The sequence below is a fragment of the Ovis aries genome, chromosome 25, assembly GCF_016772045.2.
Source record: "Ovis aries strain OAR_USU_Benz2616 breed Rambouillet chromosome 25, ARS-UI_Ramb_v3.0, whole genome shotgun sequence".
In the NCBI taxonomy this organism is placed as follows: Eukaryota; Metazoa; Chordata; class Mammalia; order Artiodactyla; family Bovidae; genus Ovis; species Ovis aries.
The window spans coordinates 42,352,117-42,373,803 of NC_056078.1; the positions used below are offsets into that span (position 1 = coordinate 42,352,117).

General features: G+C 51.9%; 1 protein-coding gene across 1 annotated transcript in view; it reads right to left on the bottom strand.

Annotated features, from left to right (window-relative positions):
- The window catches only part of VSTM4 (V-set and transmembrane domain containing 4), an 81,419-nt gene extending 66,699 nt beyond the window's left edge, over positions 1-14,720 (bottom strand). Inside the window, exons 1-2 of the mRNA XM_004021659.6 lie at positions 14,615-14,720; positions 6,022-6,420 (exon numbers count right to left, since the gene is read on the bottom strand). Of these exons, the coding sequence (XP_004021708.5) occupies positions 6,022-6,420; positions 14,615-14,669 (454 nt within the window). The 5' untranslated portion in view covers positions 14,670-14,720. The remainder of the gene's footprint in view (positions 1-6,021; positions 6,421-14,614) is intronic.
- Between the last annotated feature and the right edge of the window lie 6,967 nt (positions 14,721-21,687).

Here is a 21,687-nt window from a genome sequence, read left to right on the forward strand (position 1 = left end):
CCTAGAGGACAGATGGTGGCCCCTAAAACAGCAAATCTTCACCTCGATTTGTAAGTGATCTTGGAATCAACCCCAAAGAGAACGACAGCTCGTCTCCACGCCTAGGGATACATTATGCTCAGTGTTTAGAACAGAAATCCTTTTTAAGGCTGTTGGACCCAACTACTTAAAAAGCAAACTTATCATTTATTTCTTTTGGCCTAAAGGAACCAAGAACATTTGGAAAACTTTGCATTCATCAATCTATGAAGCCTCCAATTCAGAAAACCCTGACCCTCCCAACCATCAATAAGGCTCCTCTTAAGAGACTGTGTTGAACAGCTTCATCTCCCTGTTGGAAATTACCCCAAATCACTGCCCATGCTCCCTCTGTTCCCATCCTGACCTCCTTGTTCCGTCAGCTGCAGCCGCTCTGGGCCTGTTCCATGCTGGGGGTGCAGCACTCCAGACTGGGCCTCCCCATATTCTGGTGTCGGCCAGGGCAGGGCTGTGTCGCTCACTTCCTCCGGTCTCACCTGCAGTGAGGTCCGCCCCTGCATCTGCCCTGCTCATGATGAATGAGCCAGAAGCTGTTTCCTAGAGACCTTTTTTTTTCCCACCATCAGAGTATTTATTGGAACTAAGGCAGAGGGAACAGAGCTGTTGAGATGGCAAATCAAAGTGCAGATTGGAAGGCGGGGAGAGCAAGGTGTGGGGTGGAGGGGGCGCTTCAGACGCCACACGAGGGCTCCCTGTGGTCTGGGCTGGAGAGAGGCCCTTCACCCCACCCTGGCAGTGAAGACCCCCACTCACCTCTCCCATCTCACGTCCATCCTGGGGGCAGCCGGGGCCCTGCAGTGACCCAGAGGGAGGGACCGCCCCTTCGATCCACCCACGGCTATCAGTCAGTCTCCCTTCCTCATTTTCCCGATAAAGAGGACACAGGGCTCACCTGGCAGCCGGAATCAAGCCAATGCACCACCTTCCTGCCTGGAGCATCTCTGAGAAGCCGCTGCGTCCTTACCCTCCGCTGCTGCTCTCCTACTGAAAAGACTTTGCCCTTTCCAGGCAGCCATGGGGTTGGGCCAGAGGAGCCCGTTCCAGACACCACGCCAAGCTAGCTCCATCTGCTGCCCCAAACACTGGTGTTTCCCAGGGCTCCTCGCCTTGGCCCCTGCCCCTGGGAAATCAACTCACCCCCTGGTGACTTCACCTACCTGACTCAGATTCAGTTCTCACAAGCCGGATCAGACGGGCCCTTCAGATCCACATTTTTGCGCACTTCCTGGTCATCCGCGGGTGGCCTCCCCGCAGCTCACTCTCAGTGTCCCTGTGGACGAGCTCCGTCTCTCACGCTCCCTCTGCCAGTCATGGCAACCTCCCCGGGCACACTGCGTTACTCTCCTGGGTATCACCCCAGAGCTTTCTCCCTTGCGCATCCAGTTATTAAAGTCTTCTTACTTGACCTCTAATGTCTCTCCATTCCTACTACCCAATTTGGCATCATTTAAAGCCTGTGCAATGGGCTTCCCTGGCGGCTCAGATGGTAAAGAATCTGCCTGCAATGCAGGAGATCAGGGTTCAATCCCTGGGTTGGGAAGATTCCCTGGATAAGGGAATGGCAATCCGTTCCAGTATTTTGCCTGGAGAATTCCACGGACAGAGGAGCAGGCTACAATACATAGGGTCTAGAAGAGTCGGACATGACTGAGCAACTAACACTCTCACAAAGCCCATGCAACCGCAAAAGACTGCCTCTTCACTCTGTCGCCTGGTCCTCCCAGAGGGCTCTGTCAAAAGACTGCATATGCTCCACGGACTTGCCAAGGACTAAAGAAAAGAGTCTCCAAAAAACGCCTGATGATAAAACCACCTAGTGTGCTAAGTCAGTTCATTTGTGTCCTACTCTTTGCAATGCTATGGACTGTAGCCCTCTGTGGAGTTCTCCACGCCACGCCCTCCTGCAGGGGATCTTCTCGACCCAGGGATCAAACCTGCATCTCGTACTTCTCCTGCATTGACAGGTGAGTTCTTTATCACCAGCACCACCTAAGAAGCCCCGAAAATCACCTAGACTGGATGTTAAATATTCAAATTCCAACCTAGGCTGAACAGACTAGAATCTCTAGGGCAGATACTTCAGAATCTGGCTTTCGTGATACTGATCATTAGGTAAGGTTGAGAGCACTAGCTTACAGTATCAAGTGTAAACTCTTTGCCATCAGCCCAGCCTGCTTCCCCTACACCCACCGCCACCTCCGCCCCCCAGTTCAGACTCCAGCAGTCCTGGCTCACTGCTGTGGCACGCCCTACCCACCGAGATGCCGCTCATCTCGTCCACTGCCCCACATAAACCGCCAACGGCGGCTCGAGCACTGCCGGCTCCTCACATCCTTGGGGGCCTCCTATGCATTCACACACTGCTCCAAGCACACCTTTATCACTGCGCCGGACGCCGTGACATCATATCTGTTTCTGTATCTGCCACGCTATAGACAGATCCGCCCTGTGACCCCAAGTTTCTGGCACAGCAAGGTACAGAGCAGGTGCTCCAGGAAACCGATCCCCACTGAGTGAGGAATAAATGAATCCACCAAGCACTTTAGTCCACACGCAATTCCCTGAGCCCAGCAAAGCTTCCTCGGCTAAACCGATCGTCCTCTGAAGGCTGCCACTCACTCCATGATCATGCTTGCTACTCTTTTCTAGATCGAATCTGTGTTTCTACAAATGAGGCTCCCCAAATAGACTGTGCGGTGCACACTAGTGTCTCCCCAGCAGAGTCCACATAACACAGCCGACTTCCTTCTTAGGGACACCAGGCCAATTTGGACATGGATGGAAATAACAGGGGCCGTCTGCTCTGCCGTATCACCCTGCAGTGGGGGTTCAGCCACTAAGTTGCATCCAACTCTTGTGATCCCAAGGACTGTAGCCCATCAGGCTCCTCTGTCCATGGGACTTTCCAGGCAAGAATGCTGGAGTGGGTAGCTATTTCCTTCTCCAGGGAATTTTCCCAACTCAGGGATCAAACCCAGGTCTCCTGCATTAGAGGCGGATTCTTTACCTACTGAGCCACCAGGGAAGCCCCCGTCACCCTACAGATGAGCATCTAATTTGCCACTGACACCACTGAAGTCCCTGCACGGACAGCCTCCTATTGACTCTCCACCACTGCCTGCGAGCCGTTTCCCCTAGACGTACATCACTCTGCCGTTTTCCAAACTGAATCTCACTCTGTTATATCCTGTTTATATCACTCGCCTCTCTGGATTCCCACTTGTCATGTGTTACTCCTTGTTGATGTTAAGAACATCTCCCAGTTTCGTATTTTATGTAAAGTTCATTAAGGTGATATGTGCCCCCTTTTCAAATCACTCATGAAACAATTAAATGAAATCAAACCTAACGTCCACCTCCTGGAAACCTCTCCAGAGGGTTCCCACACCACGCGGCACTCAGGGCTCTTGGATCCAGGTTCTCTGCAGGCACGGCTTCGGGCGCACTGAAATGGTCACGTGGCACAAGCAACTGAGGAAACTGCGCGGCACCCTTTGCCTTGCCGCCTGCCTCCGCACAGTAAACTGACGCTGGCAGGTTCATGGGATGTGGCAGAGTCTCTAAAATAAGGCCAGCACGACCCCAGCAACCTACAGGGTCACATACGTTCACTCTTCACTGTGACGACAATTATCATCTCCCAGAATCAGGAGCTCGCCCCCTCCACGGTCTCGTATATATGTGGTTTTCACACAGACCCCAGTTTAAATCTTCCCATTCTTCAAAATCCCCGATTCTCCATCATACTTTAATAATTTGTTCAGTTAAAACATAAAATGACAACTTATGTTTTGCCCCAAATTAATACAGCCTATATTTTTTTAGCCACACCCTTTCAGAGATGTCCCCAGGGAAAAACCCAGGACAAACTCATTTATTAACATAGATTTTTTTCCCAATAATTTGTTATTTATTTTTTTAGTCACCTCCACAGACATGCTCAAGGACTTATTCCAATTTTAGAGAAACTCAAAAACACACACGGACAAAATAAAGCAAATAAAATTGCAATTGTTGGGGTAGATTGGTTATTTGGTCTGTTTTTTAATTTTTGTTCAGATTTCTCGTTTTGCAAGACACTGGGAAAGTACTCTGCAAGCACATGGCTAAGGAGCTGGACTGTGTCAGGAGACACCATCTTAGGGACACGGCAGGAATGTGACCGGTTGCAGTTCATATACAATTCCCTGGACACCCCCTTGTAACTCCACCCCTTCCTCTCACACTCACAAGAGCAGATCAAAGTACCAAGAAGTGGGGGAAAGAGATTAGTTTCAGTGTAGTTGCGCAAACCACCTTAAGCTGTGGTAACATGTAGCCAAATAAATGTTCTAGAAGGAACCCAACTTCACTCACTGACGGGGACACACCTGAAATAGTGGATGTGCCGACAGCACTCACTTGAATGCAAGGAACCTTTTTATCTCTTCTAATTGGCAGAGAGTCGTTACTGCCCGGAGATTTACCACAGGGCTCCAGAATACATCGGGACATAAAAATTAAAAGGGTATACGAAAGATCATATGTTTTAGAGCCAAGTGATATCCAGAGTGGATTCTCTCCTCAGCCTGTGGTGACCTGATTTTTCTATTTTCTGTGCCAAAATACATATTTATATTAATAGTCATTTCTTGTCTTGAATTAATTTGCTTAAAGAGAAAAAGTGCACATTTCAGATAATACGTCATTCCGTGCTTAAGAACATGAAGATAAGCAAACTCCAAAGACAAATGAAGCTGTGAATTATTTACTTTGACATATGCGTGCTCACTTGCTCAGTCGTGTTCTGACTCTTGCGACCCACAGACTGTAGCCCACCAGGCTCCTCTCTCCGTGGGATTTTTCAGGCAAGAATACTGGGGTGGGTTGCCATTTCCTCCTTCAGGGGATTGTCCCGACCCAGGGATCGAACCTGAGTCTCCTGAGTCTCCTGCTCGGCAGGCAGATGCTTCACCACTAAGTCATCCGGGAAGCGACCGGGTAACACACAGGATATTAAACTGCCTGTTCACAGCTGGGTTCTGTCCCTTTAACAGCATCACTATTGCTTTTCATTTAAATGACATGTATAAAATAAAATTAGATTTATCATCAGGTTTATTTTGCGGTCCTCTTGATTTTCTACCAGGCCAAATTCATGTGCAAAGCAATCAAAGATGTAATTTTAGCACACAGTAACAAGTCTTATTAGAACTGCGATAGGTGGCTTCTTGAATGGAACATCAGTGGCTAAAAAATGATAACCATTGGGAAACTCCCTGGTGATCCAGTGGTAAGGACTTGATGCTTTCACTGCCTGAGTCTAGGTTCAATCCTTGGTCAGGGAACTAGGATCCTACAAGCCACACGTGGGAACTCCACCAAAAAAAGGGATAACCCTTAAATACAGCATTTGGTAGCTAAGATGTTCCAGAACACGGCCCATGCCTCTTATCTGTTTCCAGAAAGGGTGGGCCACCTCTGGTCCCTTGCCCACTTTTGGATGAATCTCTGAGTGAGCTGTTCCCTGAGGTTTGGATCAGTTCCTCTGGGCGATGGATCAGAGCCTCCAGGCTGCCCTGCTCTGAGGCCTGGCAATTCACATCAAGGCACTCCCAATGTGCGCCTCCTCTCAAAGGCATCCGGCACTCCCATCCCCAGGCAAAGCAATCAAGGCAGCGCAGACCTGAGCAAGAGGCAGACAAACCACACAGCCAGTCCCCTCTTTCAGGTACAAAACAAGTTTGCCCAGGGGCAGGTTGGCTGGCATGAGGCCAGACACCTTCTGTCCTGACTTTACGTCTGTAGCAAAGGTTAGCGCCAGCATCCCCATAAAGATCAACCCTCATTCTCATGGCCTGGCTCATACAGCCTGGCCCTTAGAGTCCAGAAGATGTATTCTAGCACAGTAGGACTGCCCTGGAGGCCACTGTTTGGCCAGCCGGAGGGAGACCCTCTGACTTGCCCCCTCCCCCTCTTCCCAGAGAGAAGACGTATTCTTACCTCTCATTTCTGTCCCTGAGGAACCATTGGACCAAGCTGTCCACTTATTCCTGTGCTTGCTGATTTCCTGGACTTTGCAGACATAATGCCCTTGATCTGCTGGCTGGAGGGTCAGGACAGAGAGCGTGTAGAGCGCCCCACGCCGCTCCTCAAGGAGGCGCAGCCTCTGCCGGTAGGCGCTGCGGCTAAAATTCCCGTAGAACTGCACCACCCGGAGCTTGGTCATCTTAACCATCAGGGCTTCCTGGGAGTCTGGCCTCGCGAAGAACCAGCGCACAGCCAGCAAGCTGTCCTTTCGCCTCTTCTGGGAGACGTGGCAGAGAAGCGTGGCATTTTCCCCCTCTAGGTAGTCAACCACGGGCCCCGGGGACACGGTGACGTTAAGGGCTCCACAGACCTCTGCAGAGAAAAAAGGGAGGAAGAGAATGAGGAAGGCCACCACCATTTCCTGGGTGCGCACACACAGCCTCTTCTCTCAAGGAGCCAGAATGATGTGCAGGCCAGAGAGGCGGGCCACCTCCACCCCTTCTATGCGCACGCTGCCTTCACGAGGGAGCCTTCCTTGGGGCATGGAGTGGGCCTCTGTGGGCCCCCATGTCCTCAACCTATGAGATGATCCCCTGCAAGTCACCGATCACCTGGCCTAGATGCTTTTCTCTTTTTTTAGTTAGTTGCTGATATCTAAAATTCAGGAGATTTCACATAAAGATTTAAATTTGGGGAAGCTCTTAAAAATATCTCGCTGACATCAAATCCACGTTTCCTACCTGCCTCCCCAAGGCCTGCTCCAATCAGTTTCATCGCCTCCCTGAGGAGGCAACGCTGTGGCCCCATTCCCTGTCTCAGCTATTTCTGCTACAACCAAGGCAGATATCAGTACTGGTCAGGTGAGTGTTAAACTAGTACCAGGGAGCTGGAACGACAGAGGTGCCTCGGTCTCTCACTCCAAGCCTCTTAGGACCATGATCCACGGTCTAACAGCTGAAGTGCAGGGAAAAAGAGCCAATGAGCCCAGGAGCAGAGAGGGGCACCAGACTCGCCCAGCAACCTGAAGTGTGCTCCAGGAAACCAGGCCCAGGTCGAAGTCTTGTCCTTTGGTCTCAGGGCTGACTCTCACCAGCCACGGTTCTACTCCAAGCTGACATTTGAGGGTGCCACTCCCTGTCCACCCAAGATCAGCCAGCCCAGCTACCCTTGCCAAGGTCTTCTCCCAGTAGACACACCACACAGCATCTGCAGGGATTACATATTGCAGCCGTGCAGCCCGGGAGCTCGTGAGTGCAGCAGAGTCCAGGAAGGAAAGGATGCCCAGAGCCTGCTACTGTCCAAGCTGGGCTGTCTTCTCACCAGATCCCACATCATCATCCCTGCGCTGCCCAGCAAGCAACTCCAGGAAGCATGATGCCCTACCGCACAAGCAGCTGTCCCCAAGGTCATCCTGAACTATGAAGAGCCCTGAAATACCACCTCCTGGTCACACGAGGGGACTTGGGGGCCTGGATGGCAGAGTTGCCCAAGACTTTGAACCCTGGTCAGTGCTACAGGTAAGCAAGGAGGAAGGATGAGAAAGAGAGTAAAGATTTGGACCTTCCACTGTGAAGAGGCTGTGAGTCAACAAGGTGAGGCCCTGTGTGTGCTGGGGGTGACAGGGAGAGTTTAACACAAACAGTATCCTTCATGGTAAAACTTCAGGCGATAAGCTCCTCCTTACATATCGTTTCCACAAAGTTTCCACTGTTCATTTAATAAACTGAACACCTCCAGAGATACAACTTGAGAGTCAATTTTCTTCTGCTTCTCAGCTCTTAAAAGCCAGGCCACCAGGACACTCCAGGATACTCCAAGATCCTTAACTTAATCACATCCGTAAAGCGCCTTTTAAACCGCATCCACAGTTCCAGGGATCAGGATGCAGACATCTTTGGGGGTCATTATTCAGCTAACAGCACTGTGATAGTCTTTTGTTACCATTAAAAAAAAAAAAATAGATGGAAGTGAATTCAGAAGGAAAAGATGGGTGCTTGGCTGGACTCAGCTCATTGTGAACAAGAATGAGGTCTTGTATGTTTACAGTGACAAAGAGAAAGCCACCCAGGGAGACAGACACTCACTCGGGAATGCAGAGCAACAGGTACCCAAGGAAGGCACACGCCCCCTAGTAACAATCTCACTATCTACACAAGTCACTCCCACAGGACAGAGGAGGGACTGCCCTTACCGTTTCCCTGCAGCTCGCCCACCAGCCCACACACCACGGTATATTAGGCCAAGAGCATTTTCCCCAAAGTCTGCTCAGGCCCCATGATGGGAGCCCCCTGAAGAGCACAGAAATGCCAGGCTGACCCCACTTCAACAGCTGCCCAAGAGTTTGGCAGGCAGAGAGCAGCAGAGATGGAGCAGCTGGCTTCCAGAACTGAAGTCCTGCTCTGCCCGCCCCCAGGGTCTCCCCAGCAGAGGCAAGCAGAGCTGGGGAAGGCAGGGAATCGAAACAGCATGGATGGGATGAGCGCACAGCCGGGCCCCACACCCTCGTCTCCTCCTATTAACGCTGCAGGAAGGAGGGATTATTTATAGTGGCTGAAACCAGGAGAACATGCCAAGTGCTCCAGTCCTCATGGGAGGCCAGATTCCATCCTGGAGGCAAACTAGTAACTCTTCCACTTCTGCAGCTCAGGCCGAGTTAGCAGCTCCCGGGAAAGGGAGCAAAGTGCACCATCTTCCCCAGTTAAAGATGGAAACGCCTCTCTGCCTTCAGTTAACCCCTCTCTTACAAATGGCCCAAACACGTCACTCCCACTGATGTGCAAAGACCCTTGCTATGAGCAGAACAGTGTCCCCCACAAATTCCTATACTGAAGCCCTAATCCCCAGGAGCTCCGAATGGGACTGTATTGGAGAGAGAACCCTTAGTGAGACGATGAAGTTAAAATGACGACCTAATCCCCAGGAGCTCCTAATGGGACTGTACTGAAGACAGCACCTTTAGTGAGATGACGAAGTTAAAACGAGGCCCTCATAAAGGATCCCAATCCAACGTGTTGTCGTTGACTAGTCACTCTTTTGCGAGCCCATGGACTGTGACCACCAGGTTCCTCTGTCCATGGGATTTCCCAGGCAAGAATACTAGCGTGGTTGCCATTTCCTTTTCCAATCCAACATGACTGGTGTCCTTATAGGAGGAGATTAGGAAGCAGGCACAGACGGAGGAAAGATCACGGAGACATACAAGGAGAAGACGGCCGACTGCAGCCCAGGAGAAAGGGCTCAGAAGACAGCGACCCTGCAGACCTCTGGCCCCTGGGGCTGGGAGAAACGAAACTGTTGGCGAAGCCCCCAGTCTGTGGCACTTTATGACGGCGGCCCCAGTGAAGCAATGCAACCTTCCTCCCAGGAAGGCTTATTTTGGCCCTGGTCTTAACACCAGCCCAGATATTTACACCTACTTTCAACACGAGAGTATGGGGGTGGTGACTGGAACGATAATGCCCACAGGTTCCTCAGGGCATTTAGCTTTGTTAAAAGACTAAGGCTCTCAGGTTGTATGGTCCCCCATGCATACCGTGACCTTCTTAGAAAGCCACTGCCCCAGGTAACGCCCTCCGCTCTACACTGGAAATGACTACCTCAAGCCTAGGGAACACAACTCAGCCCAAAGGCAAACAGCTGTGAGAAGCGGCATTGCTCGAGGGAGGGAGAAAACGCAGGTAGAGGACCCAGTGCCTTGCAGACGTTTGCTGAGCTGGATGTTTATTTTATTTTATTTTCTTTAATTTTATTTTTACTTTATTTTACTTTGCAATACTGTATTGGTTTTGCCATACATTGACATGAATCCACCATGGGTGTATACAAGCTCCCAATCCTGAATCCCCTCCCACCTCCCACCCCATATTAAATACTAGAGAAGAGCATCACACAGCTTCTGCCTATGGCAATTCTCAGGCCCCACACAGCTCAACCGACTTCCCTTCCACTTTTCACTTCCATGCATTGGAGAAGGAAATGGCAACCCACTCCAGTATTCTTGCCTGGAGAATCCCAGGGATGGGGGAGCCTGGTGGACTGCCGTCTATGGGGTCACACAGAGTCGGACACGACTGAAGCGACTTAGCAGCAGCAGCAGCAGCAGCATATGGCTCCGCAGAGAAACTGCAGAGCGGCCCAGAGGCGCGCAGTAGAGACAGGCTGGCTAGAGTGTGGTGCTAGGGAGGGCTCCTAGCCTTTGCCCTCTGGGTCTCATTCTGAACAACAGAGCATCCACACCCTGCAGGGCAGAGGGGCAAAGCAGGCAAGGTGGACCAAGCCAGCTACCAGACAGGAGAGTCAGGTGTCCCTAGACGCTCTGACACCACATAAGGTAAGGGAGTAGCCCCGGGCAGGGCAGAGTCTCCCCTCTCCAGCTGAGGAGGAAGAAGCACTGAAGTCACTCTGTGCTGGAGAACTAAATTCCTTGCTTTCTGGTCCTGCGCTGCCGGGAAGTGAGGTGGGAGGTAGACCCCCACCCCCGCCCCCACCCCGGCCACCTGCACACACAGCACTCCGCTCCCTCCAGCTCACACCCCAGCCTATGCTTTGCTCACTTAATCAGTTGACAAATGGTTGCTGAGAAGAGCCATGCGCCGAGCACTGTGAGAAGAGGCACCCCGACCTCAAGGAGCTGAGGGTCCAGTGGACAAGGCACCGCACCGGCCATCAGGAAGAAGACCCAGGAGAACGTGACTACCAAGTGTCACGTACCACACAGAAACGACGCGGGGCTTACAAAACCGAGAGTGAGACTCTGATCTCCGTGTGTCAGGGAGGAAAGAAACCCTGGGGAGGTGAGAGTGAGTGGAAGGCTGAGGCGGAGCTCATGACACAAATTCAGGGCAGCAGCGAGCCGATGATCTCTGTGGAAGACGGTTCTGCCTGTGCAATGGGCCTGAGGCAGAAGGAGCCTAGTGCAGGCTGGAAATGGGAAGATCAGTATCCTCCAGTGAAGTGCACCGCACCATTGCCCAGGCAGCCACCTAGTCTGCAGACAGACCGCAGGAGGGGCCGCTGCACGCCAGTCAGGGCCCCCAGGACCAGTTCTCAAAGGAGGAATATGACAACATGGGCAAGAAAGAGACTGACCCAAAACAGACGGTCAGGCTTCCTGTTGCAGAGAACCTTATTTCTTCAACAAGCACATGTACCATAACCTGGTAGGCAGATATGCCCTCCACTCATGGGCTGGGCGCCAGGATGCTCAAGGCCCAGGGCCCTGCCAGCAGTGTGGCAGGACTGGGCAGAGAGCCAGGGGTTGGAATCCAAGAAAGCCAGGCTGGAAACCTGGTTCCACTAGGAGTGGGGTCCTCAGGGCCTCAGTTCCCTCATTTCAAAAGCAGGAAGATGACGCCTTGCATGGTGAGTATAAGGCTCCAACAAGAAAGCACCTTTAGGGACTTCCCTGGTGGCCCAGCGGCTAAGACTCTGTACTCCCGAGGCAGGGGGCCTGGGTTCAATCCCTGGTCAGGGAACCAGATCCCACATGCAGCAACTAAGACTTCATATGCCACCGCTAAGACCCGGCACAAACAAATATTTTTTTAAAATACATAAAAATGCTACTTTAGAAAAGCACCTTTAAAATACTGACAAATGTTTGCATGCTCTGAGAACAGAGCAGGTGGAAATAACAGAAAGTGACACACACAGCGATCTATAGGAAGAAGGCTGGGCTTCTCGGGGGCGTGATCAGCAGTCATGCAGGGCCTTAAGCTTGGAGGGGCTCCATTTGATTTAATCTCTGCTGTTGCTCTTTTAAAAGCCTAAAAAGTTTAAAATGAAGGACCCTGCATTTCCATTTTGCACTGAATCCCACAAATTACATAGCTGGTTCCCCTTGTAAACAAATGTAGGTAAGATTTATGGGGTCTAATCCTCTTGTTCCCATTTGGATAATGTTATGAAGAGAACTAAAGCTCAGAAAACAGCCTAAAAGGCCTTCAGTATAGCTAAATAGTACACAACCTATTCATCTAGTACTCAACCCTCTTCTCTCCCTTACCCCACTTACCCGCTCCCCACACTTATGAAGTGAGAAATAGCAGCTTCCAGGTACAGGGGAGTATAGAACTTCTAACAGAAACAGAGTGCCTGCCTCGCCTGGGACACACAGGTGGCAAGGCTAGGGTCCCTCTGTTCCAACTGGGAGAGCTAAGCGCTAATGGCTCTGTGCCCCACACTTGTCTGTCTAGAAGAAACTTCCCCTCTCCTTTCAGGAAGCCAGGAGCCTCTGCATTGATAAGGAATGCACACTGTGTATACCAGTTGGCAGTAATCTCACTCTTACTAACAGGATAGTCTGAATTCGTGACAAATAAATCTCTGAAAGAAATATAACTGTATCACTTTAAAACCCATGGCGCTAGAAGCCAGTGTTTACCAAGTACCAAGCAGAGATCCAGCCCACAGGGTAATGCCTTCATATTAAGGTGGTCACCTTAAAATAGCTCACATCCAGGATGGACACTAACACTTACTGGGTGTGAACTCTAGACCAAGGACTGTCCTAAGCACTTTACTTGTGTTTCCTTAATTTATCCTTATAGTTTGTTTATCCCCATTTTACAGACAAGAGGGTTAAGGCCCAGAGAAGGTAAGCCACTTGCTGAAGCTCGCACAGAACATGGCAGGGCTGGAATTAGCCACGAGGCCATCTGGCATCAGAGACAGTTCTCAAGCACCAATGTGGACGACAGCGTGGCTTTGAGTAAATATTCTGCCCCCTCAGTTTGCTGTAAAATGACGGGTGGGACCAGGTAACCCCTAAGGCCCCACTTTCCCCAAAGAGAAATGTAGAAAAGTGCAGCGGTTAAGAGCCCAGACTTAGGTATAAAGCGGATCTGCCAGGCCTTCCCTTGAGGTGCCGCAACCAGGGGCTGTGGGCGGAAAGCTTAGAAGAATGACTGGCACTCTGAGGGCCGCACAAGCAGAAGCTCCCATCATCACACAGCCTTGGGCACAGCCAGGGCTGACTAACGGTTCTCGAATTCCAGGGGACTTCCCTGGCAGTGCGCAGTTAAGATTCTGCACTCCCAGTGTAGAGGGCGGGGGTTTGATCCCTGGTCAGGGAACTAAAATCCCACATGCCGCATAACGTGGCCAAATAAATAAAGATTCCCTGATTCCAGTTCTCAAAGCTCCTGAGGTTTCCTGGAAAAAGCCCCTCTCTGGGGACACCGTTGCTGACAGCACCTGGGATTAAAGGTCGTAGAGCCCAGGGAACAGACACCCTTGCACCTCCCTCTTGCGTCTTGCTGGCTGCTGGCCACTAGAGCTGCCCTGGCCCAACTCTCTCAGTCGAACCTCCAGGAACTGTGAGCCAAGACAGCAACAACTGTGAAGAACATTTCCCACAGGGCCGATTTCAAGTTCACTGGAAACCCCACTGCCCTGGCAGCCAGGGGACAAGGGGTAAATTTCTTCCCACTGGGAACCAAGTCCCTCCCCCATCAGATCCGATCTATGCTGGCTCAAATGCTGGGCCACCCACCCAAATGCTGGAAAATTACTTAACTCTGTTCATCAGCCCCCTTACTTAAAAAACACTGGCAACACAGCCTAGCCAGTAAAAGCGGTCTAGACCCAGGATTCTTGCGTTCAAATCCCAGCTAAACCAGGTATAAGCTTTGTGACTTAAAGCAAGTCAACTCATGGACCTGGCCTGTTTCCTCATCTATAAAATAAGGGATAATAATAAGCATTTCGCTCAGAGACAAGTTTAAGTGAATTAATGTTTGCAAAGCACTTGGATATATATTTACTCTTGTCACTATTACTCTGAAGCACTGTGTGATTAAAGGCGATAACTGTAACACCCAATGGGCACCCAGGAAATGTGAGTGCCATCCATATATTTATTATTACTATTATTCTAGCCAACACTGCCCTTTCAGCCTTGGGAAATAAAGAAAAGTCTTCAGCACCTTAGGAATGGGAAGCAGAAACCCCAGATGAAAGCCCGTAGTGCGGGTAGACGCTGCGCCGAAAGTCGGGTGCTCAGGGAAAGGGGAAAGGGCCCGGCTTCATCCAGCCGAGGATCCCCTAGCTCCCCGGGCCGGGTCATCGCAAAATGCCCGCGATCAAGTCCCCAGACCCCACGGCCGGCGGCAGATGCGGCCCCTTCGGACCGGTCCTCCAAAGAACTCTCCGAAGAGAATGCAAGGGAAGTCGCTGCCCACTAATCTGCAACAGTCGTCGGCGCTGACTTGGAAGAAAACAGAAAGCACGCCAAGACTAGGACTCGCTCGCATCCTCCACTTGGAGGCCTGGCCCCTGGGAGAGAACCGGGCTGCGGAGGGTCGGGCGGAGCGCTGGGGTCCCAGCCGAGCGGGAGGGGAGGCGGGGACGCGGCAGCCCCGACCCTCGAGAGGCTCCGCTGGGCTCCGCCGCCCCGACCGACAGACCCCGGCTCGCGGGCGCCGACGGGGACCGGGAGGGGGCGGCCCGGAGGCGTCAGGGCCTCCCGGCCAGGCCCGAGTCCCAGGTCCCCAGCCCCGGCCTCCCCGGGCCCCGCCACCCGAGCCCCGCCCAGGGTCCCCGAGCCGCCCGGTCCCGCCGCCCTTACCCGGGGCCGGAGCCCGCGCCAGCAGCACGGCCACCGCCAGCGCCAGGAGCCGCATCTCCCCGCCGCGCCCGGCGCTGTGACGCGGGAGCAGCGCCGCCGCCTGCCCGCCACCCGCCCCCCTCTCCTCCCCCGACCCCGCCGCCGCGCAGCCCGCCCCGCGCCCGCCCCCCGCCCCGCTCCGGCCCCCGCCCCTCCGGCCGCCTGCCCCACGCCCGGCCAGGGCTTCTGGGCTGAGGGCGAGGGCGAGGCGCCGCCGGCGGTCCTCTACCAAAACCTGCAGGCGGCTCATTTCACCACTCCCATTTCACAGATGTGAACACTGAGGTTCTGGGAGGCAACGGGTCGGACACAGGGCATACGTAGCTGCAATGGTATTGGAGGTCAGTTTGCATCACAGGCCAGTTACTGCTACGCGGACGGTGTCTGGAAGCTGGGGTGAAAGCTGGGGGGGCAACTACCAAATGCGGGGATTTCCTGGACCTAAGGCTACCCTGCTGCCCAGCGAGCCTCCTGCTGTCTCTACACAGAGACCTTTGGGAGCCAAGGAGCAGCTGAATTCGAGTGGGGTTGGGGGATGTCGTGCATGGGGATGCTTGGAAAACGGAGAGTCACACACGTTAAGTTCAGAGTGTGCGGACGCTATAAACTGTGATGACCGCTTAGGGTGCCCCAGCCACAGACATTGCCTAGGCACTCTGGAGCATGCCACTAAACCCTGCCACTGTGAGACCCTGGGGCAGCTCCTCAGCCTCCATGCGCCTCAGTTTCCTCCATCTGCGCCGTGGGGAAGTGGGTATGTCCCTCACTGGGTGCTTAAGATCAAGTGAGACAGTTCCAGTCACGGCATTGTTCCTGGCCCCGGCCAGTGAATGTCACCTGTCTTTACTATTACCACTGCGGGTAAGGAAGCAGAGGCAGGGAGATGAAAGGGCTGTTCCTGGCCACACAGCCAGGGTGTGGTGAGAAGACCATTCAGCCCGTCTCACCCTGAGTCAGTGCCTGATCTCTGCCCCATGCTTCTAAATTTGGGGCCAGAGCCTGACTAATGTGTTAGTCCAGCACTTCTGGGGCAAAGAAAATGTGTGTTAGATATGCTTTGCATGTGTCTGTCAAAGGAGGGCTTTGTGGGGTTCCAGGAAAGGTGGACCCTAACTTGGAGTGGGGCCCCTGAAGGAAGAAGAGAACATGGCCCCTGTCTCCTTCCCTCTAAGACCAGTGAATGAGGGTGGGGAAGGCATGGGACAGAGGTGGTACTGCCCGCTGGCTGCTTTTAGCCCCGGGTCATGTCCCAGAGGACAAGTCCACCCTGCAGCCCAGGCCAGTGGGTGCCCAGCACTCGTGGTGTCTCCAAATGCCAGGTATTCCCTGGAGTCCTAGGGCCAAGCGCCCACAGGACTCTTCTAGCTGAGGACGCTCACAAGCAGCAGGGCTCTGCAGGGACGGGGCTGACCGTCCAGGCAGCCTGACCACAGGGAGCAGCCCTGCCTCTTCTCACCAGGGGGTGGCAGAACTGAGGAGTCCGTGGGGAGCTGGCTGCAAGGTTGCTGGGTCTGATGCCAAGAACAAGACGTGAGGGCAAGACGTGGTGTCAAACGGGATCCTACCGCCCAGGAATACGGACATTTCTGGGAGACTTCCAGACCAGAGCTGGGAAACCACTTTGAATGTATGAGCAACTAAACCTCACACCCCACCCCCGTGACGTCCCAGAGTCCATTTTACAGGTGTTAAGCTTAGGCTCAAAGAGGTCTCCTATCCAGGGCTCTTGGGCCACAGAGTGTCTGGATGGAGAACGTGGATTCTGACTATGGAAGACAGTGCTTGGTGAGACAGGGGAAAGGATGCCAGAGGAGGAATGCTGATTCTGAAAGCTGACCAGCATCCCACCCTGGGTACCACTTGTGGGTCCTTGGGCAACATAACCTCGCTGAACCTCATTGTCCAGAAGATGGTGTCGTATGTAAAATGGTATGTCAGCATAACTGCCCGTGGGCAGGAAGCCAAGGAAGTGGCAGGACTGTGCGGTGTCCTCTGTGACCTCCAACCTCAACCTTTGTGCTTGCGGTTTACTCCCCGTGGGTGGAAAGTAGAAAGAGCCCTTTACACAGGTGGGGCACACTCAGGGGAGCCAATTATCGCTTTAGTATCATTTCTAAATATCTTTCCCCGCAGAAGTGAGCAGATATTCAATCCAAAATCAGACTTAAGGGCCCACCCTTTGCCTCGCCTTCTCTTTGCCAAAATTGATGTTGCGCTGGAGATTTAGGGGCTGAAAAGTGCTTTTCTTATAGTTCTGTGACACCTAACGGTATTCTCTTTTCAGTATTCTCTTTGCAGCTCTCTCTCTCAGTCCTTTTCAGCTTCTGAAATAATCTGCCAGAATATCTCGACCTGTGCTGCATGACATAGGAACAGGGAAAGACACCCGGTCTCCAGGGCAGACACCATCAATGATCCAGATGAGATTCAGGATTTCAGTTATTCTGGATACAATAGCAAAGGCCTTCCCGATAATTCCCTTCACCTTGCTGCCTGCTAACTCACCCACAACCTTAAGACAGTTTGAAAATTCTCCACCAACTTATTTGTCCAACTCTTGGCTCCATCAGGTCTGTGTTCTGAATTAGAAGAATAATGCAATCCAATTATTTTTAAAAGTTATCTCTTCTAAAAATCCCCCTGTCTGGGGTTTCTGGATGAGTGTTCAGACTGTTCTGAAGTTGGTCCAGATCCCTGTGGACACTAAGCTATGCTGAGGCCCTACTCAACTAATCCCGAATCTATATCTTAGTCACTACTGAAAGAATCTTAGAAATCCAAGCGCCCTTAAAATAAATTACGTGGCAGGCTACGAAGTGGAGGTCTCCTTTTCTTCTTCCGTTATGCCGTTGTCTGCTAAAGCTGGGTGTGAGATGAAAGAGGATGGCATGGCTTTATAATCAGCTTGACTTTGTGTATAGCAAGTATATTCTTAAGCTAAAAGCACCAAGGAAATGTAAACACCCCCATCTAAGGTGCTCAGCGGATTTCTGTGTTGCTTTTTCAGTCTGGATTTATACAAGTAATTTTTAAGATCTCCTCCTTCTTGCTGTTCACAGGCATTTTGGAGCCAAAAGCACTTAGTTGCATGCTTGAATTATCACCAATAGGGAGTGAACAAAGAGTAAACTTTGGACAAAAGAGGTTTCAGCTGTGACTGATGAGAGAGAGGATAGGAAAGAAGAGATCGTGGTTACAGAGGACGCATCTATCCAATCAGAAGAAGAAATCACGAGCCAGCAATGGCGGAATTTGGAAAAAAATTGCAGCATCTTTCCCCTGCACAAGCAGGGAAGGGGTGGGGAACGCACTGGTCTTTCCCTAAAGGTAAGGAGGTGTGAGGCTATAAGGCTGACAGTACAGCTAGCTAGAAAGAGCTCCTCCAAACCAAGCTGTAAGATATAAATTCAGGTCGTTCCTTGACCTTCGCAGTGATTGTTAGCTTGGTTGTCAGGCTCTGCAGGCTGGCTGGATGCAAGAAAAAAAAAAAATGGCCCCTAGTTCTAGAATGGCTTCTAGAACTGGAGAAGGAAATGGCACCCCACTCCGGTGTTCTTGCCTGGAGAATCCCAGAGAGGAGGAGCCTGGTGGGCTGCCGTCTATGGGGTCGCACAGAGTCGGACACGACTGAAGCAACTTAGCAGCAGCAGATTCTAGAAGGCTCCAGATAGAAGAGATTGGAATGAGGGCAGGTCATCTGTATCACTGATCACAGCAGAGGCCATGCCTGCTTCCTCTTCCTCGTCTTGCTGGAAACCTCGACAGTGGAAGCAGCCCTTGAGCTGAACCTTCTAGTGTCCTGGGAGAGGCCCACCAGCAGAGGGTAAGGGACTGTTCCCTAGGAGGGAGCAGATTGCCGAAGCACAGCGACCGGAGGCCACAGGAGGGGCATCAGCACTTTTGCTCCAGGGACAAGGGTTCAATCTGTGGTCAAGGAACTAAGATCCCACACGTTACCGGCCAAAGATATTAAAGGCAATAATAACAAATTAAAAGACACAGACATTTCAAGTCTTGCTCCTGAGAGCTTAATAGACCAGCTGCATCTGGGGAGTGAGATGTGGGCAGACGTACAGGCAGGAACAAAGCCCTAGAGGCTCCTGAATGCCAGATCCAGGAGTTGGTACTTCATCCCAACAACGGTGGGTGACGTCAGTGAAGGAGGGGAGATGTCACAAGGGTCCTCCAGGCATCACAGAGAGGGCACCACTAGGTTTGGAAGCAGGGACTTCACTGAGTCTAATATCTCCAGTGTTACTGACAGTAATCCAAGGAAAGTGTTGAGTTTTAGAGTCTGTGACTCACAACGAGGGTACAGAAAAAGGAAAGACGATTGACTCATCCTCAAGCCAATACGAGATGCCTTGGAAACCAGGGTCATTGTCCGGGATCTGAGACAGGGGAAGGGCTGAATGCTGAGCCCTAGAAAGCGCATTCTTGCATGGTGCCCAGCGCATGGTGGGCCATCAGGAAACATCTCGGGGGTGCGCAGGTGCTCTAGGAAATGAAGAAAGGAAGCTGTTTCTCGGGCTCCCATAACAAAGTGCCACAAACTGAGGGACCTAAAGCACAGAAATAAATTGTTCTAGCCGTTCTGGAAGCTAAAAACCTGAGATCAAGATCTCAGCACGTTTGATTTCCACTGGAGCTTCTCTCTTCGGCTTGTGTGTGGGCATTTCCCAACCCCACCCCCACCCCCCGTGCCTTCACCTGCTCTTTCTTCTCTGTGTGTCTGGGTCTTAATCTTCTCTTATAAGGGCACCCGTTATATGGGATTAGGGCCCAGCCTAATGACCTTATTTTAATTTAACTACTTCCTTAAAGGGCCCATTTCCAAATACAGTCACTTTCTGTGATACTATGGTTGAGGACTTCAGCATGTGAATTCTGGGAGAGATTAAATTCAGCCCATAACAGTAGGGAAGAAAGGAGGAGGAAGGAAGAAGAAGGCAGACAAAGAGGGAGCAGATAAAGGGAGCTGAGAAATAGAGGTGGGGGTAGGGAGCCGGGAGACTGAAGACTCGGTCACCAAGGTCGGCTAACAAGGAGAGGGATGGCTAATCCCGAAGCAGAAGTAACAAAAGAATCAAGAAGATCGCTCACCCTAACCTGGGATTGAAAAACGGAGAGTCTGGCGGAAGATCCTTCTTTCCTCTCACACATTGAGATGTCCGTGAGTAGCAGCCTTTTTCATCGGTGCTCAATTGCTTTACAAGGCTGTGTTCGTCTCTGCTGCCCAGCAAAGTGAAGTAGCAATGTGTATCCACATACCCCCTCTTTGTCACCAGAGCACTGAGGGGAATTCCCTGTGCTAAAGGGTAGGCTTTCATTAATCTTCTTTTTTATACGTGTGTGTGTGTGAAGTCGCTCAGTCATGTCCAACTCTTTGCACCCCCATGGACTGGAGCCTACCAGGCTCCTCTGTCCATGGGATTTTCCAGGCAAGAGTACTGGAGTGGGGTGCCGTCTCCTCCAGGGAATCTTCCTGACCCAGGGATTGAACCCCGGTCTCCTGCATTGTAGGCGGACCCTTTACCATCTGAGCCACCAGGGAAACCTGTATATATGGGCTTCCCTGGCGGCTCAGAGGATGAGAGACTCTGCCTGCCGAGGCAGGAGGCCTGGGCTCAGTCCTTGCTTTGGGAAGATCCCCTGGTGGAGGAAACGCCGTATAGATGTCATTCCTAATCTGCCAGTTCATCTTGCTCCACTTTCCCCCACTTGGTGTCCATACATTTGTTCTAAATAGCAGCCTTTCTTGGACCACAGCAATCCAGAGCTCGGAGCAGCTTTCACACCGCACCCACCCACTTCAGCGCTCCATCAGCCCCGCTCTGATGAACCCATCCTGGTCTCCCTGCTCCAGCTTCACTGTGTGCTGTGGGTACTTATCACTCTGTGTTTAATTAAACAGGGAAGGATCAGTGCTCAAGGCTGGCAGAGCTTGTCCTTGGAGAAACAGCCTTCAGGGGCAGCATGGACCCCCTAGGCGTTTTTTGAAATGTGTGGAACAGTTTGGTCACAATGATTTGAGGGGTGGATCCACAACTACCATTCAGAGACCATGACATGAATGCCCTAGATTGCAGCGGGCAGTCCTGCAGGGGAACTAACAGTGCACACAAAATGCCAACCATGCCCACGTTAGACATGGGAGAGAGCGACGGCAGGTCACTGACTCAGGCAAGCGAAGGCTTCTGGAGTTTGTAGGAAGTGTGCGCACAAGATTCAGAGTCGTGCGCAAGTACAAACTGGCTGTTGACTGTCTTCCGTCAGCTACAGGTCAGCATGCTGCTCTCAGACGAGGCATCTCCAAGCCGAGTCTCTCACCGCCAGTCTGGCTTTTCTCTCTGCTTCTGCGGAGGAGTGCTGAGTCCAGCTCTCAGCTCCCCTGGGCCAGGAAAATCAGAGACAGGGCTGCTCAGCTGCCTCCCAAACACTGGCCCAAACAGAGCCAGGGCTGCTCAAAAGGGAAGCCTGGCTGATAGCTCAGCCTCCACCACAGCCAGGCCAGGTTGCTCCTCCCAGGCTTCCTGGCTAGATGAGGACAAGATGCAGGAAGCTAGTGCTTTGTGCAGCATCCAGGGTAACCTCCTTTTGAGTGAGAAAACATCCCACTCACTCCCCTACGGGCACACACACGTACCCCCCTCCACACATGGATGGATGAGAGATCAGACACCTTCAGGGTATGATTCCTTCCCCCTAGTACCCACCCACCCCTCCACAGAGGCGTTATGAGATCTGGTCCTAACTCTTCTCCGTGGTCCCTCCCCAACTCCATTTCCATTCCCTCAGGGACTTCCTCTATAGCTAACTAATGAATTAATTCATGTAAAAGGCTTAAATTAGTATGTGAGCTTTCCGAGGATATTATTATCAAAATAGAGAAGGACAAGTCTTAAGTCAGTGAATGGCTCTCCGATGATGAAATTGCTGAACCATTAATTGCCTGAAGAGAAGACTGTGGGGGCAAAGGAGCGAGCTCTCTAGAGGACAAAACAAACCTTTTCCCTCTTTATAACGATAGCCTT